Here is a 27,051-nt window from a genome sequence, read left to right on the forward strand (position 1 = left end):
GCAATACTAAATCCCTGGAGTACCACCTCACTTTGCCCAAATTTGTTGAAATATGATCAAAAGTGTGCAATGTTTATTTGACTACAGTACATTTAAAAAAAAAAACAACACAGCGCAAAACATCCATAATAAAAAAATAATATGGTTTTCATCTTCACATAAATTATAGTTTTCAGTGCTGCAATGTTACAAACTGTTGTTGCATTGCTTCATCTAAAACTGACTACACTATACACTGTTTCTCTCTCCCCTTGTTCTGTTTCTGCATATGAGTGCTTCTGTTTGTGTGTGTGTGCGTGTGTGTGTGTACGTGTGTGTGTGTCTGTCCCATGCTGAGCTGGTGGTCTTGTTGTGAATCACTCCAGGCAACATTAAAACTGGAAAGCAGACTTTTGTATTATGCATCACACACTCATTCTTTTCCCTCTCTCCGCCCTCCTCTTTTCTTTCCTCTGTCTGCTACAATCCACATTTCTCTTCTTTTCACTCTAAATTCCCGTCTTCCTCTTTCGCCATCTTCCTTCAATTCCCTCCCTTTCCCCCTCTGTCTGTCTTCCTTCTTCTTTCTCCTCTCTGATCCCTTTTTCCCCTTAATTCTCAATGTTTGCTGTTGTTGGAACGATGCGACTAATTTTAGCACGAAATAACAGCTGGGGGGGTTGAAGTCTGCATTTTCAAGACGCGACACACACCTTCACACAAACACACGCACACACAAAGTTGGAGCAGTTGAGACATTTCTTGACTCTGATCTCAGCTCTCCACAGAATAAAACATCAGACTTAATAACACAGTTTTTTTTCTAAATGACTGATTCCCTACATTAATTTGCAATCAATGATGTAATAAATTCTTCCCCGTTGTTGTAATAAGATTGCTGGAATCCCATTTCATGTGATCTATTATAATATGCAAGTGTGCATGCAGGCTGAACTTCCATGCATGTTCTCTCTGTTTTTCTTTCCTCTGATAAAATAATTTATGAATACATTTCTTGCCCTGTATCAAAACTCATAGTTTGTTTATTTTATTGTTGTGTCAGATGAGAGCAGGTGAAAGCTCCTAAGACTGTAGCTGAGATTAAAGGGCCACAGAAATAACCTGTCTTGACTTCTTGCTAGGAGAATTGTAATTGTGTTCAGCTGTGATACAATAAGATTTTAGGGGGAAATTGGCAATTTAGCGTTCAGAGAGGGTGTCAAAAAAATCCATTCACACGACACACAGAGTTATAAAGGAATTAAAGTATAATGAATGGACACAACTCCCTGCTAATTGTCCCATCCATTGCCTCCAAATATTGCCATCTCTAATGATGTTTACCCCAAAAACGCGATTTCCAGCATTCCTGCTGTTTACTCTCTTACCTTAAGAAATATCATATTTTAAAAAACACATAAAAGCGGATGTCAGGTGTGTGGAGGCAGCACTAGCTCCTCTTTATCACAGAGTTTGGGTTGGACCAGGAGCACACTTTTCTAAGTGCACCCTGGGGTTTAGGGGGTGCCATTCCTTTTTATCATGACTCAGTTAATAGGTGCAGGGCGGGTTTTGTACATGTGTGGTGAGGCTGAAAGCAGACAGGGATGTGATGGGTGTGCAGAAGAATGCAACGAGGAGAACAAAAAGGAGGCCCAGCGCCCTGTGTGAGTCAAGATGTCGTCCTGCAGGGACATCAGTTAGACAACATGGCACTGCAGGGGACCAACAGCTGGAGCCAACACTGGGAAGAGAGAAATAGAGAAAGGAAGGGAAGATACATGGGATTTTGGATTGGAGAACGCATACTAAATCCCTCTTCAGGTCTAAAAAACCGGTTGAATGCATTTCCTTTAAACATTCATAAAGCTGAGTTTTTCTTTTGTTGTTCACTTCCATGTTTTCTAGCTTGCACTGTCCTTCTCTGCCTCTGTTGGCGCACTGCTACGCTTCTTGGTGCTTTTCCGCCACCAATTGTCATTCAGTGGAATGGCGTGTACTTGCCAGCAGGACTGTGTATTGCGCCACATGCACGATAAAAATGAAATGGGGACCTACTTTTAAAAACATTGCTCCATAGTGCTTCAGTCAATGACGTTATTCAATGCCTTTATTTTAAAAGGTTCTTTTAACAGTATCTTAACCATGTACCTCCCAGTAGAACCTATGGCAACCTGCAGTGGACTCCTCGTTCTTGACGTATGTCTTTATTGCAACACAACCTGTCACATATAGACGCTTGGTCAAGACCCCTTTGTGATGCTTTCCAATGCCCTGGGTACCCATTTAGTTATCAACAATAAACATGCAACGTCCAGTCAAGTTAGCAATAATAAAAATGCAATGTACAGTTGGAATTTCAAAATAAAACCAGTGGTTAATGTTGTAAAAACAAGACATTGTTAATGTGAAACGTTGCAATTTGGTTAAGCATAGGCAACAAAACCACCTGGTTAGATTTAGGAAGGACTACAACTTAAAAAACATTACTTATGAAACTTACGTCAGAAACAAAAACGTTGACTATTTTTGTTGACTATTTGTTTCACATGGGAAATGAACACCGGTCTCCTGCGTGCAATTCTGGTTTCTGGCCCACCAGCCACTTCAACCACCTCCTTATTAAGGCTTAAATATCCTACACATTTACTGTTCAAATACAACCCTACAGGGCTTCCCCCATTGTTGAACTATGACGCTAAGGGGCTCCCAGTGCGTTACAAACTGATGCCAAAGGCTCTTGACCATGCAGCCATACGTGACGACTTGGGTGTGTGAACGGGCTGTTTATTGCAACTGCATGACGTTGGGCTGAAGAGACTCTTACCTTGTAGCTTGTGTCTTCTGAAAAATACTATATATTAATAAATCAAGGCTCAAAATATCACACTGAAAGGCACATTTTTGTCACCAGCTTCATTTAACATTTTAACATCAGCCATGAGACACGCTCTCTCTCTCTCTCTCAACAACTACTAAAAGGATTGCCAACATTCAAGGTCTCCATAAGATGAATCCTGATGATTTAGTGATAAATGCCCTTCTACAATCATACATTTCTGTAATGGTTTCCATTATTGTTTGATTCTGTCCCTGGCTTGGTATCAGATCTAAACCAAATTGCGTGGTCTGTTTATTCTCATGTGTGTGATGTAAGGAGGTGGTACAAGTCCAATAACAGACAAAAAGAAAAAAAGACACGCAAGCAAATAAGATAAGACACACAACAGGCACAAACACTTTTGGCACTAATGCATTTGCACACTTCGAAATAGCTTATTCTCATCCAATAATTAGTAGTGAAGGCATTTTACAGGCCTGGAATGTTAAATGAAACAGAGTTTTAGCATTTATAGCCTAATTATTGTGTATTAGGAAAGCTGTCAGCTAGAAATTATATGAAAACAGGACAATATAAACCAAATAACACCCTCAGTGACATTAACTGCCTATGAATTTCAACAAAATCAGTATTCAGCTGCGACAGAAAGCCTTGAGGGGATCTATGTCTCTATTTTTTCTCATTACCTCTTTTCCTTTAATGGTCTAATTTTAAAGAAAGGAAAAAAAAACAACCCTTAACATTTCTTTCGTTTAAAACTAAAAAGATTGCCAGAGCTCTTTTAAGTATAAGTGGGACATCATGTTCAAACATAGATTTTTCAGTAAATATGCTGCCCATTCCTCATTACAGCTGAGCAAGCCTTTAGGAAACTTATTGGCTTAGCGGTCTATAAATAAGATAAGCTTAATTTTTAGGCCTAATTAATCACGTCCCTTATTTACAACCTCAGCCAATGATTCAGAGCCAATTCTATATCAGCTTGTTATTATATGGGTCATGAAACAACCTTGAAGAAATTGTCTGCTGTCACATTAAATGAAAATAAGATTTTTAAAAAATGAGAATTAGAATCTTCTCTATTTTCTTTTCCTTTACCTTATGTTGAAGTCCCAGAGAGTGTCTGGATAGTGCTGACCTCATTTGCATCACAGGGGTTGTTAAATTGGGTACAAAATTGGAGACATCTGCCTGTGCCAGTGTTTTACTACATGGCTTACAGCCCTTAGAGGAAGTATGTCTCTGTGTCTCTCTGTCCCAGATCTACTGAGAGGAATGGGCCCTCTGTTTACATGCTGGCATCTGGCATTAACAAGTATCCTGGGTGTTAGGACTGTGTTCAGACAACGCGCAGACGCATCAAATACAGATGGAAATGCACCCAAGATGCCTTGAAGGAACTATCCAAATTACCTCTGGTAGTACTCACAGAATCATTTGCCCAGAGTAAAAACCAAATGTGCTGTAAGAGATTGTAAATGGTATCAATGTTCCATATGCCAGTCAAACAGAGGTGGAAGTACGTTTACACAAGTACTGTCCCTACTTAAATATTTCCATTCAATGCTACTTTTATAGTTATACTTCACTGCATTTCAGAGGGAAGCATTATAGTTTTTACTTCACTATACAAGTTACTATGCAGAGGAAGATTTTGCAGTATAGAAAGTAGGTAAGATTAACTCTACCTTAATAAAGATATAACCTTGATATACTGCGTGGACTTTAATGCATTAAAGAGGTGGTATTATGCTTTTTGGCTTTTCCCCTCTCCTTTATTGATTTATATATATAGTTTTTGTGCATGTAATAGGCTTGCAAAGTGAAAAAGCCCAAAGTCCAGCCCAAAGGGAGTTCCCATCTCCCACAGAAAACACTGCTCTGAACTGCCTGAAAACAGCTCAACTGTAGTCCAGCCGTTCATCCTTGTGACGACAGGGAAGAAAGCAAAATGCGCCTCATATAACGCTCGCCAAGCGGCTAGTCCAACACGCCCTCAAAAACACCAGTGGAAAAACACTGAGCTGCAGCACACACCTCTCCTCTCCCTTCCAAGCCGTGTTTACTTCTCTGCTTCTGATTGGCTAGTAGTCCTTAACTAGGAACTGTGCATGTGCAACTCCCAACAAAGATCATTTAGAGACAAGATGTATCACTTGATAGCTAAAACGAAGCCTTCAACACAGGGTGAAAAGAGGAGCTGCAACAATGTGCAGTATGAAAATTAAACCATGTAAACCTGTTCTGATACAACCCCTAAATAAGATTTTGAACCTGAAAATGAGCATAATACCACTTCTTTACCACAATGTATTATCCAATTAAATGATGAAGGTTTATACTGGTAACCGACAGCCTTTCCAGCATGAACAAAATTATCAAGTTCAAATACAGTTTTCAGCCAACAGCAGTAAAAGTATGATATTGTTATGAGTTGTGACTCTGTGCTGTCACTGCAGTTATCTTGTATATTGTAATATTGTTTGGCCGTAAGATCTCAAGATGAGATTGACAGTGTTGTAAGGACCCCTCACCGCACTGTTTTGCTGATACGATCTATTACTGTTACTTTTAATGGGATATTTGTAGATTGAGATATTGCTACTTGTAATGAAGTATGGTAACTGCACACATCAAATCAATCATGTACCTTATATACATTCATGAACAGATGGCAGAAGAAGTGAGATGTAAATAGATGTTATCTTACTAAAGGATGTGCAATGGAAAGGGTTTAAATTAGGGAAACCAATTTTAACATACTGTAGGAAAAGGCTGCATGAACTCATTTCAGTGTTTTTCAGTGTCATCATAGCACTTAAAAACATCCATCCATCCATCTCATTTGGTGGAGACACAGGGACATTACATAAGGGAGATTTGAAAGCACTCATGCAGAGAATACACTCCATAATAAGAGTAAATACCTTCATGTGATCTAATCAGAAATGGAGACAAAATATATCAACATCTCTGTTTTAGATCTTTTCACTGGGGAAATTGAAAACGTTTCAAATAAGTCAATGAAAATAAAAACGATTGTGATAACCTTTCGCCCTCATACTCTTGCATTTTTTTGTTACAGGCTAGGTGTACTTGCTCCTTCCCGGTCTTGTTCACCTGTAAACAGGGCAAGAGAAGAAATGGTGATGGGTAGAGAGAGAAGCAGATGAAAGTAACAATAAGTTGGTGAGTAGGGAGACCACATGTTTTCCCATCAGCCTGTGTGCACCAGATATGTGTGCATGTTTGCGTCCTGTCTGCCAATGAGCTGCAGTCATTTGAGCCTCTCTCTCTCTCTCTCTCTCTCTCTCTCTCTCTCTCCACCTTCCCATTGTTTCTAAAAATAGCCCCTCCCAAATCATATTATCTACAGAAACAAACCTCCATTTTGCCTCTCCTTCATCGATTTAACACCTAGGAATGTTTGACAGCTGGGCTGGAGGGGTCATTATTCACTCTCATGTGCATGTGTGTGTGTCTGTGTGTAAGGGTGAAATATCACTGTATAACACACATGCTTATTTGTGTATGCACTCTCTCATGTGCATACACACACACACACTGTACTACATATTACACATTTTTTGGAGGATAATATAAAGGAAAAAAAAAAAAATATATATATATATATAGATAACAGGGAGTCATGAGCTCACACATACACACACATTAGTGAACTTGTCTTGGAGGCGGAGTTTATCTCCAACTGCACCAACTCTGATATCGGGAAGAAACAAGTACTTGGAGCACTGTCTCAAATTTGCTCTTGTACCTGTTTTAGCGGAAATTCCCAAGCTCCCACCCACTGCTAAATCCAACATTGAAAGAAATCACAGTGGAAGCCTAATGAGGGCAGAAAAACACCCCAAATAGATGAAAAAAAGATAATCTGCCACAGCCACAGGCTTAACATCCTAAATCTCTGAGAAGTAAAGAGTGTGTGGGAGGCAGAAAGTCAGATGGTTTTATTTCTGTACCAGCAATCTGTCAGTCTTTAGACCTTTGCAGAGACAAAGATGCTGTTCTTTCATTTTGATAAAAAAAAAAAAGAAAGGTTTGTCCGTAATGGGATATGTGGTCTGAGGCAAGGCACATACACAAAAGACTTACAATGAATTCACAGAAACAGTCAACAGACATAAAAAAAACCTTTACTAAATGAACTCTGGGGCTTTTAGTCTATTTCTTAGCTCTTCACTCTAACATAGCCACAAGAAAATTATAAGGGCACTAATGCCTCGACCATTTTTCTTCTTCTTTGAATTGGTTGCTTGGAACTGATGCTTTTTTTTTTACCAGTTCACTTATTTTAAGTTGGGCTACTCTAATTGAGATTACTGACTAAATGGCTAAACTGTAACATAGCATGTGAGCGTGGAATGTAAGAAAATGTGCTGCACGGATGTTAAAAGTGCATCACGCCTCCAAGTCTCTCTTCATCACATTGTCTTTAGCCACACTATGGGCAGGGCTATATGGATGGCTGTGTTGCAGGGTCCCCCAATTTGGTGCAGAATAAAATACCTGAACAACTGTTCGATGGAACAGTTTGATGGGACAGATACTCAAGACATACCTGCCAACACTCCCCCGGTTTCTCCTCTGTATTTCAACGCCGCCTCCCAGCACCCTCCCGTTTTTGCATGGCCTCGTCACACTTTCTTACTTCATGTCAGGGCAGGACGGCATTCCATCTAAAGAATCTAAATACAGCTGCAAATTTAAGCAGTGTTGGACTGTTTGGACGAATCCCACACACCATAGATCATCTCCATAGATGGAGATGATCTGCTCTATGCAAAGTGCGTTAGAAAGTCTTCAATTGCTGAAAAAGGATTTCGGACAAAAAGTGGGAAGGCAGGTAGGAAGACAGATTACTTGATGTTTTAAAGCAGAACACAAAGCAGAATGCAGTCAGCCCCATATGCAGCCAATTTAAATACACACACACGCAGTATTCACCACAGTGTAAATGTAAATTCACACAGCAAAGAAAAGACACAGAGATACTGTAGTAATCTGCTTGTTGTGGGACTTGTTGGGTCTCGGTAAATAATAATATTTAGAGTACAGTATATATCTGCTCTGTATGAAATGTGCCCTGAGATTACTTCTGTTATGACTTTGTGCTATAAAATAAATTAATAATAAATAATTGACCTGAATTGATGTTTCATTGGAGTCCTGCAGCAGCCACTTAGATCAAATTATCAATATCACTTAATGTCAAAATATTTAATAACTATTAAACCTATTTGATAAAACATTTTCAATACCTTGGAGTATGCTAGAAGATACAAAAACAAAAGATTCTTAATTGCTGGAGTAGGATTTATCATTCTACAGTGCACCAGGTAAAGTGTGGTATTTATGATTAATTGTGTGTGTGTGTGTGTGTGTGTGTGTGTCTCCTGTTCCCTGTACGGGTTAAGAATAGAAGAATTACTCTTAGTAGCATGTTGAAGGCAATTCATGTTGTTTTCTTACTTTCTATGCCTCTGGCTAACCTGTGTCTCTTCAAGAATCTCAACCAGCTTGCTGAGAAAAGGCCTTTCACTTCTTTTTATGTCACACCAGTTGCCTTGTCGCCTATTCTTTATTAAGTGTCTTAATTATTATTTATTAAGGATTTTAGCACTAGGGTGATACTAAGCAACTAGCTTAGTCCATGTCAGAAACACTAGACATTTAAATAAGAACTTTTTCAAGACAGATAATGGAAGCAGAAGCAAATAAAGTATAGTTTTTGTCTACTTCATTAGTTACAATGTAATTAATGCATTAAGGTCTACTGACATAAGAAAATAATGTATAATGTAAAGGTTAAGAATCCCGTCCCAACACACCAAAGGAAAATTGAGAGGCTTTGTTTAAATCATTTCCATTTCAAATTCAAAAACCAACAATTGATTGATCTTACTAACGAGTACTATCTTATTCCTCTGTGCCATAGAGCTCCATTGTTGTCCATGTTCCCTCATCACCGTGAACACACACTGCAGTTAATTTTGACTCATACAGGTGCACCATCTGCTGCTGTAAATGCTCACTAGAAAACAAAATGTGTATTAATACGCAGATAAAAATAGCTCCGAGCAAATGCATTCTCCTGTTTGAGAACTGCTAAAAAACTACAGTGACCAGCTGTTTTAGGACATTACTACACAAAAAAGTACAATGTATTTATTTGCCGTTTTTAAAGATTTGCGTCTTCTGTAGGGACCAATGGGTTTGGGGCTGTTGCGAGGCAGACAAACACATTGTTAGTTTTGTTCTTTTCACGGGATTAACGATAAAACATGTATAGAATAACACCAGCCTGTGTATGTGGTAAGTTCAACCCATGGTTAATGGTTAATGGTTTTACCACTTACCAGTAGTAACTTGTAGCATAGCATGAAGCATGATACATGCAGATAGCTACATCTTTGCCACAGTTTAATACCCCCATTTTGGCTAAAATAAAAAAATAGATAAGATAGGACCTGGACAACCTGGACATGGCAACAGTTTCTTTACAACATCATTTAGAATAATAATCACACTATTATCAATACCTATATTGTAATGGACACCTGCCAACCAATTAGAAACAATGTAGTCATTAAATGCTAATCTAAACGCTAATTTAAATGAAATTTCCCTTTCTATTACTTATCATACAAATGAGCTGTCAAGCTTCATTAAAACAGCAGTTATTTTTATGGAGTGTCTGTGTGTGCCGTCATTCCTGACCTGAGTTTAATCATTTGAGGGATTATGGGGATTTGAGTATTTACCTGCTGTAAGAAAAGGTGACCTAATCAGTTTGTCTGCCTGTGATGGCTGCAGCCTTTGTTGCAGCGTCGGACTGTCTCATGTCGCATGAAACCTAACAGGTCCGGACATGTCACACACACATACAGGCCTACACCACAGTGACTATGCTACAAAACATTCTTTAAAGCCGCAGGAACACACTCCATGTTTCTTGCATCCTCAAACCAACCCAGCACACTCACAAATACACGCTTACTCAAACATAGAGAGTGGCCAGTAAAGGCACCTGTGTGTATAGTGGTCAGGCCGGAGCAGTTTGCTTTACCTGACTGATGATCGCTCAGGCTGTCAGAGCAGCAGAAAGGCTTTGTTGAGGCGGATTAGCCGCCTGCAGGGCTGGGCTCGGGTTACTCCCTGGGTTAGGCTCAGCTAGCGCCTAATGACAGAGGAAAGGTGCTCTCTGTGACCTGTAGGTGTTAAACCGAGACCTCTTCTCAGCTGTGTTGACCTGGCTCTGCGATCGGACAGGTTGAATGTGCGAGGTGACATCTTAACTCTCGGCACATAAGTGATTTCCCATGTGAATGACCTCAAGCAACAGCTGTAACACTAAAGTTGAATGCAGTGATGGGAAGACTTCCTCCTTTGCGATGTTCAAGAACAAGTAGAAACAGTAGTTTATACCTATGTAAGCAAAAATAGAAAGAGGTTCATTTAAACTGAACTCCAGGCCTGCTGCCTTGGTCAATTACTCAACTAATTGGTCATTAGGATCTTCACTCGACCAAGAAACCTTAAACAATTTGTCATTTTTTATGTTCTTTTTATGGGGAGCTCATTGTCAATTGTCATTACAGGAAAACTAGATTTTAACAGATTAATCTGTGAATGGGGCCATAAGGTAACACTTTATTTTAGGGGTCCCGAAGTCCCCAATTACTTTGTTATCATAATATAGTGCACTGCAGATCAGGTGACCATGAAAACCTTTCAAATTTGTCTCCAAAGGCTGATAAAGTAGTTTTCAAACTAGATTAAATTGAAGAATTACTAAAAGAATGCACCAGCAAAATAAAGCCTGATTACCCTTCTTAGCTTTGCCGACTGTCACTGCAAATGGACTAACTGTTGTCCATCTTACAGATGACCAGTGAAAGATAAAGTGCTGCAGTAACAACAAGAGTATATGTAATTTGTAACCTCTACTCATGGTTACATTACCAACAGAGAAAAGCAGGCAACTGTCGCAGAACGTCAGGGGCCCTGAAAGCTCCAGGCTTTCTGTGTGTCAACTGGATGGTGCTATTTTAACAGAAATTTTGTATAGAAATATATATCACCCCAAGCCCCCACAGTTTTATCTGTTCATTCTTGCTTCTCGTGTGTATGACAGTTTTCACCAGATTGCCTTACAAATTGTGTAAAAATGAGCGAAAATAGTAGATTTGATAAATGATAACACTAACAGAGTTCTGAGTGTTTACCAGTAAAGGGTATGTAAGCCTCAGTAGAAAAATGTTCTTGACAGTGTATTTGTGTCCACGCTAAGTTATGCTGTTCACTTTGATTTTCTTTAATTGAACCCAGACAGTATTGTATAGAACAACGTGAAATATGTCCAAATGTTTGTGTCTCTGGGATTAGCCGCTCAAAGCCTCCCTGTCCATGTAACTGGCTGTTGTTCAGAGGCTAAACACTATCTGAGAAGTGTTGAGCCTGTGAAGTGGTGAGTGCTGAGTGCAGTGTGTGTACTGTGTATTCAACTGTGTGTGTGTGTGTGTGTGTGTGTGTGTGTGTGTGTGTGTGTGTGTGTGTGTCGACTGATGCTGGTTCAGAATGATTTAAACTCCTGCCCTCTTACCTAAACTGTCTCTTTCACACACACATGCACACCCGCAGACGTTTTCTTTCAGTGGTCGTAGTTCACTTGGTGGTTTTTAGTAACAGAACGTCAACCAATCAGTAGAAACACTTGGCACGTGTCACACTGCTGTCAGTGGCTCTGGGATGTTGCAGTATTTATATATTAGCCTGACAGTTATCCTTGACTTTAAGGATTATTGCCTTTAGAGGTTTTATGCTGTTCAAATGGAAATAATACGTTTGTGTTCAAGTCGAATAATTCAGATTACTTCCCAACCTGTATGCTCAGCATTAAGATTCATACAGACTCTTCTTACAATCACAGTAAACACAAACCTGCATCTATAATCAATATTTCTTTTGTATGTATATCCATTCAGCAAGAGAATCATGCATCATGACAAGTCAACGCCATTGTGAAGTGATTCTGCTGAAACATGATCACCAGTTTATTGAATTGCAGCCACGCCCTGCTCAAATGGTCTCTGCTAATTGGTGCAGAGATCGAACCTGTGGCTGCTGTGATAACCGAATGGCCTCTCCTTCCACTAATCTGCCGTCCCTCTTCGCATTCAAATACTGAAGGACGGGAAGGATGTACATTAAGGGCCAAGTACTCAAAGCTGTAAAAAATAATGACAGCGTCTGCTGATGTTGGCGAGCAGCTACAGTCCAACTGTGTGCCTACAGTCCATTATTTGAAGGCGCTGTGTGAGTGGTCGTATCTTTTTACAACGTTCCTAATGGTTATGGCTGAAAATGATGGCACACATGATGACGGCGCTCTTTCCACAAGGCGATAATGGCAGTCACATACCATTTAGGACGGGGCTAGTCAGGTTAGTAATGGCAGTGAGGGGACAGAGCGAGTGAGAGGGAGACAGGGTTAGGGGTTGTATTAAAACGATTAGAGATGTGGGGTTAAGATGGCGGCCCTGAGCGCCAGTGGAAGAAAAGCAGGCGGAGAGATGAAGGAGGAGATAGTAGTGTAAAATGAGCAGAGAGGAAGGGTTAAGATGGCAGGTCCAGCCCTGCTCTGCTCTTTCTGTCTCCCCAGGGGGTAGATGAGAAATGAGAGTGCCGTGTCATTCAGTGAAGGGGGGTATATTTATCCAACCCTCCACCCCACTATCTCCACTGACTCCCACTGAATGTGCTTCTATACCAGTTTCAGCCCCTTCTTTTCATCTCTTTCCTCCTTTAAATCTTTCATTTTCAATTTTCTACCTTCATTTATTATTTTTTTTCTCCACCCTCATATCTCCCTTTGTCTCTTTGGCTTTTGACCCATCTCATCCCAGGAAGCTCTTATTTGGTGATTTGCTAGTGTAATATAAAACAATATTAGATATTAAAATGGGTACCTGATAGTAATATACTGTACATAACAATATCGGTATCACAATAACATAGACGTCTACAACTAACTTTCTCTTTTCAACCAAACCTAACACACGTTTTGATAAATCACAAAAGTCTTTTGTACCAATATCGCTACATCTCCATGTTCTTGGCTCCACAAATGTCTCTTTAGCTGTATTTTTAGCCTCCAACCAGACATTTCAAATGTTGTTCGAGCTCTGTCCCTTAGCCACATCTTTCTCCTTCTCTTTTTTTCTTCCTCTCATCTTCCGACTCACAAACAAGGGCAGGCAGCGACGGTTTCGCCAGCAACTGTCAGAGTGAGGTAGAGGGGAGAGAAGCGTTGTTGCGCATTGCTGTCTGAACAGCAGGCTAGTATCTCCACTCCAATAACAATTACATCAAGTGGTGTGTTAAATGAGGTGGCCCACGGTTCATCGGTTGGAGCTAATCACTGCAGTCTGCTCCCTAAAACACAGCAATAATGACGGGGCAGAGTGGGGGATATGGTTGCCGCGAAATGCTTAATTTAACCCAGGCACACGCGCTACATGTAAAAACACTCTAATGTTGCAGACAGTGAAAGGTGAAAAGGAAGTTTCTGATACTGAGAATGTCAGAAAATAGATACTCATCTGTCTTATGTCTCCTTTCCTTCTGCGAGGTTTGGAGGCGAAGAAGCCGCCTGCCTTGTGTTCTCAGGGAGTTGGAAACAGGCCTGTGGTGAGGTGATCTATCAACAGCGGCTCTATCTCTCCTTTATGGCCCTCTCCATCATCACATTGAAACAGTAAATCCTTCCTCAAACTGACATGCAGCTGCTGACATGTGGTTCCTATCTAGTGATTTCGCAACTGGCCTGGATTCAGCCGAGGTGGCGCTCATCGTGGGGAGGAACGCGCTGATAGCTGATCTGGGGTTGGTTGTGAAGTTGAGGGAGCAGCGGAGACTAGATACGTGTCAGGTGTTGTGAAACATTATGAGGAGGAAGACGTGTCCGTGATGTTTCTTGGATGTGAAGCGGATGTGAGTTTATTCAAACATTTGAAAGGCGCGTTTCTGTATAGGAGTGGGCTTGGTTTGGTTTAATGCTGATCATCTGTTGGACAGCAGCTGGTGATATTTGTTTTGGACAGTCCACCCTGTCGGACCGCTCTGCTTTTTCCTGGGCCAGATTTCTGCTGCACTCTGTGGCCTATTGCTCAGAATAATATGAGCTGTGTCTGCAAAGTGCACATACATGTGGGCGAGTGGATTTGTATGTGTTTTTATTCTTAACTTTTATTTATCCAGGAATTGTTTTTGTAGGCAACACCCTGCTTTAGGCTCATAAGGTTAGCCACATTACCACCTTCTACATGTCTAACTGTTGCACATAGTGTTGGGTTCGGAGAGTTTGGTTTACTGTGGATCTGGTTCCAAATTGGTAAAATACTCTGATTCATTAAAGGGTCAGTTCATCCAAATAACAAAAATATTTTCTTACCTCTAGTGGGATCTAGCCATACAGTAGCTTTAGTTTTGTTTCTCCAGGTTTTGTGATACATGTCTCTGAGATGTCCGCCTCCACCCCAATACAATGGAGGTGGATGGAATTTATTCTGTGGTGCTCAAAACATTTCATTTGAAAATCTCAAAAGCCAGGAACAGTATCGCAGTAAGCTAATAATCCACAGAGCACACTGACACTGACAGATTTCACTGAAACTACTTTCTTCCCTATGAATACTATTAACACAGTGAGGTACATAGATAATAATAAAATACATTTAGAAATTTGAAATCTTTTATCTCCTTTTTTTGGCAGCAAGGTGCAACTTACAAAATGTAGTAATTTAGTAAATTTAGTATCTTTCTTACAAAACACTTTTTAGTGCATTGAACGTCTGTAAGTTTTATCTATTAAAATAAAAACTATTTTATTAACTTTTTTTTTTTTAAATATTTGAGAAATATAGTCCTGCTAGATTGGATAAGGGATTCAGGAGGATTCAGATTTGATATGTAGATTTAATGCTGGATTCAAATGCAATAAAATGAATGAACTGTCTGGCTGACAGCACTAGTATATTAAAGGAGTGTCTTTGTTATTCTTCCTCACATTATATGTCCTGTTCAGTCAGGGATTCTAACTCTTAGTCATAAGTCTACCCTCCTAAACTTTTAGCTTCTGCTGCCTCTGTGTGTCTGGTTGTGTGTGTGTCTGCCGTTACTGCATATATTCGCATGTGCTTGAAAATTTGGAGCACCTCTCAGGTCTGTTAAATGCTCTGGAGCAGCGGGAAACCGTTTTATATGCATTGAAATTTGCCCGCTGGAAGTCCCAAAAGACGTGCCATTACCTCACCGACGGTAAGCCTTGCATTGCCCTGAATATGTGAATGAGGAACATGGCCTCCGCGGGCGCTGACACGGGAATGCTACAGCGGGTGTGAATATGAAATACAGCCTCTTAAGGTGGAGCGAGTGAATCTGAGCCCTGAACTTCTAAAGGCGCCGTGAGTGAATCCGAGCCGTGCCTCTCTGAGATGGTCTGTGGTTAGCGGGCTGATGGACGAGACTTTGACAGACATTCTGTGTCAAGGGGAAGGGGCAGAGGGTGTGATGGGGCCCTGGGGGTGGGATGGTGAGCGGGGGGCAGATTGAGCAGACCAGGTGGTACGGCTCGGCGCTGGCATGCGTGGCACTCGGAGGGAGCTTCTATGTTTAGCACTTACATGATGTTACATGTGCTGTTTTTTCTGGGCCTGTTGTGGGATGTAAAGGGGACAGAGCTACGCCTCCTAAGTGGTTCTCTCACTGTAGCCCTTCACAATGGACACTTTTGAGACTCCTACAACTCCGCTGTAGCAAGGACCGTTACAGAAAATCATTCCTACCCACTGCCATTACAATACACAACAACTCTCTCTGTGCAGGGAGAGAAGACTGAAGGACATGTGAATGTTAAGGACGCTACAGTTAATGCAAGTAGTGCGTCCTGGATATGCACACAGTACATCTCAGTTTTGTAAATATACATTGTAAAATATATTTTTTTAAAGTAAATTTTGTATTATGTTAGTTGTCTGAATATGTCTGGTCTGTAAATTTTTGTAATCTGTCAATTTTGCTGCTGCAACACCGCAATTTCCCCTCGGGAATCAATAAAGATCTATCTATCTATCTATCTATCTATCTATCTATCTATCTAGATGCACAACATTAGAATTAGTTTTACCCAAGTGTCACATTAATTATACATTAACTTAAGGTAAATACATACATTATGGGACCAACACAGTGGGTCACATGTTACTACACCTGTACCTATAGCAGCATGCCTACACCAACGTAACTTCTTGCTTGGGCGGAGAGAGAAGTAGATGGGGATGGTGTTTAGTTTTCTCTGGTCACTGAGCTGGCGATACGACAAGAGGTCCACACTACATCTGTTAAGAAGTAGAAGAAACATGACAGGTTGTTTAACAAACCTCTCTTATTTTCCCTTTGTTGTGAGATGTAGTCAGTGTTTGACATATTGAATGTCAAGGACAGTCTGGATGTCCACTTCTCTACTAATTAAACTAATTAATTAAAGATTTGGAGGTGGGATTTCTACAAGTAAGTCTCAGTCCGGACACTCTGGCTGCTCAAATCACAACACAATTGCAACGCGGCATACAGCGACGATGTCAAATCCAGAGTGACTGACAGTGCGACTGTTTGGAGGGTGAGATGATGGTTCTCCGTTTCTCATGCTTTTGCGTTGGCAAGCCAGCGTATGTAGTTACTGCAACTCATGGAGATATTTTTTTAATGTGTGGACAAGCAAATCCGACCTGATCACTTGAAAATAACAGTGCGGACGGTCTCTCTTAAAGATCTGATTTGAGAAACAAATCTAAATTTGCCCTCAGCCTGAACAAAGCCTACAAGAAGCCTGTTGATGCATTCAGCTGTCTTCTTAGGTTACGTGACCCTTGCCTTGCCTATTAGAATAGCTCCTTCAGTGTTTTGAGAGACTTCCTGTTGTCAACCTGTGCAGCCATGTCGTATGGCTGCCCAAAAGTTAGTAGTTGCATTTTTCCATTGAAATACACAAAATAAAGCATTTCTTGTGAGTGATGCCCGTCTGCGCAAATGGACAGCAAGGTGGTCTTTTTTTTTTTGTATTCCTTTTTTTGTTGATCTTCTTTAAGAGGTATGAGTTTGGGAGCCGCTGATGTTATAGGCCTTCAGAACCCGTTGAGACTAAGTATGTAATATTGGGCCATACAAATAAACTAAACTGTCTCAGGCAAGCATGTGCACTCACATGCACACAAACACAAAAACAAACACACACACACACACAGACCTCCTAGCTTTTATACAGGACCTATGGGAGTTTTAAATCAAGGATGTGCTCTTTCCCACTCCCCTCTTTCACATCCCTCAAATTGTTCTCACATCATTTAGGCTTCTTCTTTCACATTTCTCTCACTAGTCAATCTTTCACTCTGCCAATTCTACCCCCCTCTCTCTCTTCCAAACCTTGACTATAATCTCCCCCTTTCTCTCTCCCCCTCTCTTCTCAGAACCATGAACACAACAAATTTTCCGAGCCTGAAATTTTAGCGTTTCACCATCTCCCCACAGAACGCCTATTACTCAACCAAGTCAGCTCCACTGCACTTTGATGTGTGTGAGACCTCACTGGTGGATAAGTGCTGGTGTTGGTGTGTGCGTATATGTGCATGCAGTGGTGGTGGTGTGTGAGAGCTTTGTAAGCTTGTCATGGACGGGTGATTGAGTCCAGACGTTGTGGGTTCCTCTCTTCACCGCTGTCCCCTCCCCCCTGGTTGTGGGTTCAGAGTGTGTTGGGCCCGGGGCAGGCGGGGCCACGGCTCCCTGGGGTGCAGTAAAATGATAGGGCAGTGCAGGGGGCTTGGATCGCCCCTGGGGAGGGAGGTCAGAGGTCGGAGTCTCAGCCCTGCCAACCGAGGATCAGGGCTATGTTAGTCAAGCACGATTCAGGTGGGGCCTTCCTGTAGAATTCAGTGCTGCTTAGGCAAGCTTGCATCTGGGTTTCTGTGTGTGTGAGGGGTTGGGGGTTGGCTGGCTGATGTGGGTAGGGGTTGGTGCATTAGTCTTGCCTCTGTGTGTTAAAGTATTCCTCCTACAACCTCGTACATGTCCGCTGTTTGGAGTATACCAGTCACTCGGAACAACATGCAGTTGTTGTTCATTTAACATGAGTGCAACTGTACAGCATGACTGAATGTGATCAGTCTCAAGGAAAAATATGAAAGACTTTTTAAAAAATGCAACATGCGGAAGCAATTGTAGGAAAAAATGTATTTAAAACTAATGATAAGTTGTTGATCAAAAGAGAAAATCAGTTGAAAGAAACAATATGTTTTAAATTACCTGAAGCAGCTGTTTTGCTTTTCCTCATAACTTCTCTCTTTCTCTATGCAGTTAATAATCTCTTTCAACAGGAATCAAAACTGATGCATAGGAATGTAGGACTGGGCAATGACAATACAATGAGTCAATATTAAACTGTCAGTATTTGTCAACTTTTAGAGACTTTGCCAGACTGCTCACTTTAATATCTCTTGTTGTATTGGATCATTGTAGGCAATGTTGCTAATCACTGAGCAGGATCTGATTTGTCATATATTTAATTTGTTGGGCGTGTTTTATCCGGTAAACTGTTGTTTTAGACAGAAAGAGAGAAGGAATCCAGTTTACAGGAAGACGTTTTTAAACTTCACCTTCTGTCCCTCAGCGGCTCCTAAGATGGACGACAGTGAGGTCAGCCTGTCACCTGGGCCCAGACACCGACCAAACACTGGCTCTCGGGCTGAATAATGGGCTGTCACTAACCCCTGACCTCAGCTCAGAGTCTAAGGTGTCAGATCGATATCAGACGAGTGCGATGAGCAGCTGATGGGAGGTATCCTGGGATGTTCAGCTGCATTCAGAGGTTACACTGGCTGTGTGCTGTGACCACAATAAGTTCAATTTAAAAAAGTACTAATTCACTATACTGTATTATCATCACTAAATGTGTATACAGTGCTCTGTAGCTTCCATGTCCAGCATGTGCTGATGAGACATATTTCAGTGGGGTTATTTTAACAGGATGCACTTCGGGCCTCCTGGAGTTATGTGGCATTCAGGGTGGTAAAGTAGGTATGTTTGTGTTCATGGGTCTGGGCCCATGTATATGCGCGCCTGCATGTATGAACACTGTGTTTGTCAAAAGCGCCGATTCTGTTGTCAGAACAACTATCTTTGGCACAGAGGGGGTTTATGACTCGCTCTGTCGGCCCCTTGGGGTTTTACACTGACTGAATGACGGAGCCCTGCTGTGTGTGTGTGTGTGTGTGTGTGTGTGTGTGTGTTGACTGACACTAACCCCATGCTGCTGTTGCTGCTTTGACCTCCTTGACACCAGAATAGCGTTGTCAGTAATTAACCTGCCTCATCCATGTAAGACAGAAGAGAATCTCTTGTCTCACTCAGTCTGTACACAATCAGAAATATTCATCTTAAAAGGGTCAGGTCCCTCAAATCAAGTAACTCACAGTCCAATTGGCTGCTGTGTTTTTGGAAATATACACAGTGCTCAGCTGATAATATTAGTCCAGTGTGAATCCACATATAAGTTATTTTATAGTTGTAAGGGAATTTTTGTTACTCATCCTGAGAAACCTATTACCTATACCTGCTGCTGCATCGAGTTTTATTAAGTGAACATTAAAGCTGGGCAATATGGCCAAAAATGTTATCACGATAAAAACATTTATATCATTCAATATCGATAATTATCACAATATATGTCAAATCATTATTTCTTTCAAGTTTAAAGGTAGATTTTTTTGCTCCTGAGAGAAAATTGATCCCAAACATTCAATCACTTTCAACATTCACAACTATTATGATAAAATCTTTTTCAACAAATACGATTAGTAAATGTTTTTTCAGTCCCTTTCCCTCAACAAAATAAATATCTTAATAGAAAACTTAAGTGCTAATTTGTTCGTGATTCAAATGAATTAAACCAAATATTTATTGACGATATATTGAACATTTATTATATTGTTACTGAGGAAAATTATATTGCGATAATTATCATTATTGTTTTATTGCTCAGCCCTTGTGAACAGCAGGTCAGCTGGACATGCAAAAATGTGAAATGTGTCTGTTTAGCAGATCAATAAATATACAGTACATAGTGAATGATAAAGTTTCCAATAATAAATTAGTAATGAATTCATATTTACTTGGATTTAAAGGGGCACTGCACCATTTTTAGACATGGAGATCAGTTTACTTGTCACGTTAGCAATACTATCTCAGCCTCTGCTGCTTCATTTTTGACCAGTCCCCCGCGTTTATATGCAATACTCTGGAGTTCCTCTTTACATGCACCATTTCTTCTTTCTGCCTTGCCTAGACTGCCAGACAACATTGGAGAATGTCTGCTTCTTTCTTTTTCAAATTTAAAAAGAGGATTGTAGAAAAAAGCAAGGTATTAAAATTAAAAAAGGATTGTTTTGGTTTGATCATCAGTTTTGTCACTATGCAGTTTTTCTCACTGGCACATGCGGTACAAAGAGAGACAGAGGCTAACTTGCAAAGACACAGAGATTAGAATATACATGAAGCTTTACATAACACATACTGTGTCTGTGCGGACTCATTCAGCCTGGTACACAGTGTGTCTGCAGCTGCATCGAAGGACGAGTTAGCGATTGGCCCATTCAGGACCACCAGGATCCATAAACAGACCGTCCGCTCTGATTCTTCCCGTCTCTGCTTCAAATCTCTCTCTCTCTCTCTCTGCAGCCTCTGTTTTATGTTTTAACTATGCGAGGTGCCTTCCCACAAGCAGCAATGTGTTTTCAATCTGAGGCCAATTATTCACCTCCTCTGGTTTTGTTCCCAGCATGAAAAAAACAGAAAGAGGGAACTGTCTACACTTTACAGGCTCCATTTTCCCCATCTTTCGGCTGTCGACGCCCAGTCGGACTAAGCCCCCTGGCAGACACATTATGTGTGTAAATACATTGTGTGTTTATGTGTGTGTGTGTGTGTGTGTGTGTGTTTGTGAGTCCACGGACAGATGTGTGTATATAATTAGCCAACTAAGTAATAATGGCTTTAACTTCCCAGCGGCAAAAAGCCATGAATGATGGGACGGGTGGAGGGGATGGCGATTGAGACCTCCCAACCCCGAGGGCAACGGGATGGACAGACCCCATCTGGTGACATCACATCACGTGTTCGGGGCCTGATTACAACTTTTTGGACCCATAAAGAGTTCCCCCTAGAGGCTGTAATCAGGAACTACAGATTTTGATGTGTTGTTTCAAAAGGCAGTCAGTACACATCGGTTTGTGGAGGAGGAGGAAACTGAGGGACTTGATATAGAAGCATCGTGAGGTTTGCAGTCTGTGGTTTGTGTGCTCTCGTGTCTTTCTGTGCAGACATTATTGCTGTTTGTGTGTGTGTTAAGACAGGAGCTTCATGTGTTTCTGTGGGCTGTAAGCATCTCCTCTTTTCTTTCTTTGTGGAATAACCCTGGGAAGCTGCCCCTTGTCTGACCCAACTGTGTTCATGAGGAAAAACAACAGGAGGGCTTTATCCTCTCCTCCTCCTAGTGTTTACGTTTTTCTGCCCTCCAGTTTTGTCTACATTCTTCGTCTCTTCTTTGCTCCTCTATGCTCTGTTCCGCTCTCTACTTTCCTCTAACTCTATACTTTTCTCCCTCCCTCTTCTCCTTATCGCTTCTAGTTTTGCTTCTCTTCTTTTTGTTTGTCTCGTTTCCTCCTTTTCTTTTCCCCCACTAGTCTCTTTTTTCCATCTTTCCTCTGTTCTATCCCTTTGTCCTTTGATTCCTCTCCTTCCCCCGTATTCTCCTGTTGATCCTCTCCTGTCTGTCTTTATACTCTTGTCTACCATCTTGTGTTCTGCACTCCTCTCCTTCTACTTTCTCATCACTTTTAATTTCTTTTGTTGCTCCTCTACTTGTCTCTTTGCTTCTCACCTCTCTTTTACACATCCTGTTTACTCTCTTCTTTTTGATCCTCTTCTCTCTTATCCCTTCTCTTCTCTTCCCTCTTTGGCTTCTTGGACCTAGAAGCCACTTTGTTTTTATTATCTCTGATAAAACTAACTTTTATTATCTCTATTTCTGAAAGGACCACAACATTATGACTACCTGGCTTACTTTTCTTCAGTTATACTCTCAGAGGGGCGCACTGAGGTCATGTCTTTTGTATTTCTTTCTGGAAATGTACCACTCTTAATGGACACAAACCTAGCATCAGCAAACTCTCTGTGTGCTTTCCTCTACATTGGCCCTACCATACCTTACCAGTGCCAGGCCCCAGAGTGACAAAAACACAACAGAAGGGGATAAAGAAAGCAAACAAGCAGGGGAGCTGACTGAAAAGAAGGATTAGCCATAGATGTGTGCTTTGTTAAGAGCTCCAGTTACTGATTCATTGATAAGCCCCTCCAACTGGCCGTGAGTAATTCAGCCAATCAGGGATCATTAATCCCCAAGACAAATGGATTTAGGATTTAGGTGCTTTTATTTTGTTAATGGCTCATTATGACACATTTATAACTGACACTGAACTGCTGAACCGTGCTGGTTGGGTTGTTTTTTTTTTGCCATAGCCTGATCGTACTTTGCGCCTCCTGCTATCAGCCCTCGATCAGCCTTCCTGCTGCTCAGAACAATGCCAAAAGGAAATCACAACTGTTGAAATTGCCTCGATCAGCCCTGTGAAGGCTTAATGACTCACTAAATAGCCTATAACAACAAAGCCATTTAGAAAAACAGATGGATAAATCTTGCTGGTAATGAAAGTGAAGAAATCCTGATGCTGAAGATTGTGAAAACTGCAGAAGGTTTATAGCTTGGTAAATGAATGAAGGTTTCTCACACTTCAGTCCAGCCCACAGCGCTGGGTAGGGTGGGCGATGGATGCTGTCAGAGTCTCAGGGTAGAGATAGTTGAGATCAAATTGGAAATTAGCAGGAGAAAGTCTCTGGTCAGCGTCCTCAAAAGAAAAAAACAGAAGACACTGAGGGTTGAAATATCATCTGTTCTAACGCATCTTGAGTCAGGCTGTGTGTTTATGGCTTTGTGTCTTGTCAATATATCATTCTGCCACTCAAAAACCTCCTCATAGCCTCCATCTGGCAAACATCTGGATCATCTGTTGGCACTCTTGCTACTCTCACTATGCATTTTTTCGTCTTTTGTAGTATACATCTTACAGCCCGTATTTTAGACTTTAGTAGTAGTGCAGCCTCTTTGTTGCTTTTGTTTGACCCTGTTCAGAAGTGCCATCCAAATCAATCTCTGGTGATCTGAACAAGAAATGGATAGCAAAAACAAATAAGAATTAGAAGAAGAATTAGAAACTGATCACATTTGCAGGCAGGGATTGTTTCTATGCCTGCTATTAAGCTGGGGTAGTGGGGTGCAATGCCCACACATGGCACATCCCCCCACAGCTACCAACAGCTGGCTTAAAATGTTTTTGTCATGAATTGTGACTCTGTCAGTTTAGTTATTTTGATGACATTTCCTAACTACGCTGTTTTCATACTGACATATTGTTTTACTGACATGTGTCCTGACTGTCAAGATAAAAATGTAAATGTAACTGTAATGGGGTATTGGTCAAACCACAAATGCTTTTCATGCATGAATTAGTTTAGCAAGAAATATTTTTTTGAAAAGTTACATTTTAAATTAAAGCCACTTTCATAAAAAGCATCCCCACTTCTCTGGATAATCCCCAGAATTCACGTCACAAATTTTATAGCAACTACGTGTTTGAAAGTAGTTGTTTCAATGGCTAGAATAACGAAATCATAAAACTTCCAACTAATCTCAATTCTTGTTGAGTGAACAAACTTGTCTGCTGGAGGCCAAGATGGCGGCTGACTTACTGTTTAGATTTTTCTACACTAAAGCATCGAGTAGTGATGATTGTATTGATCTCTGTTGGGTGCAAAATGGAGACTGATTATGAGATGCTTGTTGATGCCAGGTGTAAACGCTGTACCCACACACAATCTAGATGTATCTGAAAAAAAGAATCTAGTTCTGAGCAGGGTCGTCATTAGTTTCACAAACTTTTTCCCACCTCTCTCTCACAAAGGCATTCGTTAAAAACTCTTCCCTAAGCCTGACTAATCTTAGCTGTTACTCCTGGGTCAGGTTTGATTGACAGCCAGTGACACTTGCAAGGTTGAAGCTAACATTTAAGTCTTTGTAAGGACGCGGGAAAACAAAGCAGGCTATCCCACAGTGCTTCTGGCTCAGGACATGATACTGTGGAGCCGGTTGACCCCTGGAAGTCATAATATCAACGAGCAGCTCTAAAACTGAAGCTAAGGGAGGCCATGCTGTGCCTGCCTGGAGCCAAAGTGCTCAGCTAGTGCAGAAGGCAGAAGAAAAAAAAAAAACGGGGAGCGAAAACAAGGTCTTTGGTTTCACATTTGACCAGACTATAATTAGAGAGAGAAAGAGATTAGAATATCGCTGCTGATGCCATAGACACCCACACACCCCACCATCACGTATACGCACACATCCGCTCATTTGTGGCCCCTGCAAACCCAGTAGGACAGCTACTAATCCTGCAGCACATTTACAATCTGTGTAACGACAACCTGACACCCTTTATGCTACTCATGCCTCCCGAAGCCCCAACATGAACATGTCAGCGGCAACAGCTGCGTCTCAACCCCTCCCTCCCTGTCTCACCTGGCATCAGCTGACTGGTACTCCCCATTCCCTCGGCGAGGTGCAGGAGTAGGCGTAATATCTGATCAGCGAGGCCCTGTGAAACATCAGGGTAAAAGCCCCCCCGTGGTGCTCTGGCGAGTTCACCCGTATCGGATCATCAGCGTGCTGCATGCTCCAACACGGTCTCTGGCCTGTCTCCCCTGACGGTCCTCACTGTGTCAATGAACAGAGGTGGAGTATTGAAGACATCCGCACTATGTCAGTGATACTGAACCGCGGGCCATTAGCAGCTATAGAGTCGCAACCAGCTGGCTGTCCAAGCCTAATCTGTCTCTGCTAAAAGCTTCAGAAATGCAACCTTATACGGCGCCTATGGGAATATGTGTTTCCAATCATTCTCCTCAGGAATGAATACCTGGCATATCTCGCAACGGCACTTCCCCCCCCCCCCCCCCCCCCCCCCCCCCCCCCCCCCCCCCCCCTTTGCTCCTGTCCACTCAGTTTACAGTAAACACCAGGCGAAAAATCTTGGGGCTGTTTCAAGGCGAGGTTTGAGAACAGGCCTCATTTTCTCAGACTCGGAGATTCCCACAAGGGGTTCCTACATCAAGCTGTCATATTGGGCTAATCAAATTCTCATTCTACAGAGGGATCCTCTTAAAGCTGCTAAAGGCACATGCTAACCAGGGGATTAGCCCTGCAACGCTAGGGGACTTTAATTTCAGCACCAGCATAAGTCATTGCTGCTGAGCACTAACATTGATATATGGCTTAGGACTGGCTAGCGTGTGTCGTAAGAAGTTTCTGCCAGGGCGGGTGTGTTGCGGTGGGATTCGGTGGAGTGTCACAGGAAGCTCGGTATGACTGAGACTAACATGATGAGATCCTGTAAACAAATCCGGGGCCCTAACCTGGATGTGTCTTTCACAGCCTTCCAGCCTCAGTTTTCAAGCACATATGGTAACTTTTTCTTCAGCTGTGGCCTCACTAAGACACCCACAGTATAATCTCTTGTCATCATGTGTTGGAGTATTCATAACTCTTTGGAGAACGCATCATCAAGGAGCACGATGGCGAGAGACTCCCCAAACAAATCAATAAGTAACTATCCTTCCCCTGAAACAGCTGCTACCAATGTACCCTTAAGCAAAGCACAGCTTCAGGGGATCTGAATGTTAAATGTGTACAAAACACAAAGCAGGCTGCCGTGGACAGAGCATGCATGCTCAGCATATTTTCTAACAAACAAGGTCTAACAAATGTGAATGCATTTCTTTCCTCAAAACATTTGCGGCTTTGCATTTTGATACCTGCATTGTTTACATCCTTTCTTGTCTTTGGCTGGCACATTGCTGCGTTACCACCACCTGTCAGTCACTGTCAAACCATTGGCAGGAATATGCATTATGTCACCGCGTGCAAAACAAAATGGGGACTCAAATAAATCCGCTGCTGCTTAGCACTACTAGTGGTCTAAAACTCCATAGGATGCCTTTAAGTGAAAAAAACAAAGACTTCCTATTTGACTTACTTGAGACTCCCTAAAGTTGCATGTTTTGCCCTGGAAAAAACCAATAGCAATAAAAGAAAAGTGACTCTGAGAGGCAGAATATTTAATTACAAGGCCTGTGTTTTGAAATAACTTGGTCTCGGTTATGCAAAAAGAATCTTTTAACAGGTTTTAACTTTTATTTCAACAGTCAGCAGTCACAGACCTGAACGGCTTGCAGCTGGCTTGTAATTTTCTTACAAAGACTTGACACTTGCCCCAAAATTTCTTTGAGCAGCTTTGATACTTTCACGTAGATTTTATGTTTTCCTGCACAAACCACTCATGTTCCCCTCTATTTTCTCGCTGTCTCTCCTCCAGGTTTTACCGGGGCGATTACCACATCGATGTCTGCATCAACGACTACCTTGACGTCTACTGTCCACACTACATTGGCCCGGTCTCTGACGAGCGGGCCGAGCGCTATGTCCTCTACATGGTGAACTACGACGGCTACAGCTCCTGCGACCACACTGCCAAGGGCTTCAAACGCTGGGAGTGCAACAGGCCTCTGTCGCCGAATGGACCGCTGAAGTTCTCAGAGAAGTTCCAGCTCTTTACTCCCTTCTCCTTAGGCTTCGAGTTTCGCCCTGGCAGAGAGTATTATTATATCTGTGAGTATGTGCTTACCTCTCTGTATTATTTACAGAAATGAATACTTTTACACACCTAAATGTGTCCATTTGGCAGAGTATCATAAAACAAATCAAAGTCTTCAATGAACATGTGGTCAGAAAGTTCTTGTATGGCTGCTTGTGCTCAAACAACATCATTTGACAACTTTGTTATTTATTAACTGCAATAAGATTATTATTATTTCATCTTGGAATCTTTTAAAAAGACACCAACAATGTTTGGGTTTTTGTTTCTTCTTGGAATGAGGGCCAAGCCAAAACATGAGCCAGAGGGAGCAAAACATCTCCACTGTTGAAGTGTCTTTTGTTG

General features: G+C 41.6%; 1 protein-coding gene across 1 annotated transcript in view; it reads left to right on the plus strand.

Moving 5' to 3' along the window:
- LOC123981983 (ephrin-A5b-like) overlaps positions 1 to 27,051 on the plus strand; it is a 94,835-nt gene that overhangs the window by 59,056 nt on the left and 8,728 nt on the right. The window contains exon 2 of the mRNA XM_046067275.1: positions 26,428 to 26,720. Coding sequence (XP_045923231.1) covers positions 26,428 to 26,720 — 293 coding nt within the window. The remainder of the gene's footprint in view (positions 1 to 26,427; positions 26,721 to 27,051) is intronic.

Source organism: Micropterus dolomieu, linkage group LG13 (assembly GCF_021292245.1).
Source record: "Micropterus dolomieu isolate WLL.071019.BEF.003 ecotype Adirondacks linkage group LG13, ASM2129224v1, whole genome shotgun sequence".
Classification (NCBI taxonomy): Eukaryota; Metazoa; Chordata; class Actinopteri; order Centrarchiformes; family Centrarchidae; genus Micropterus; species Micropterus dolomieu.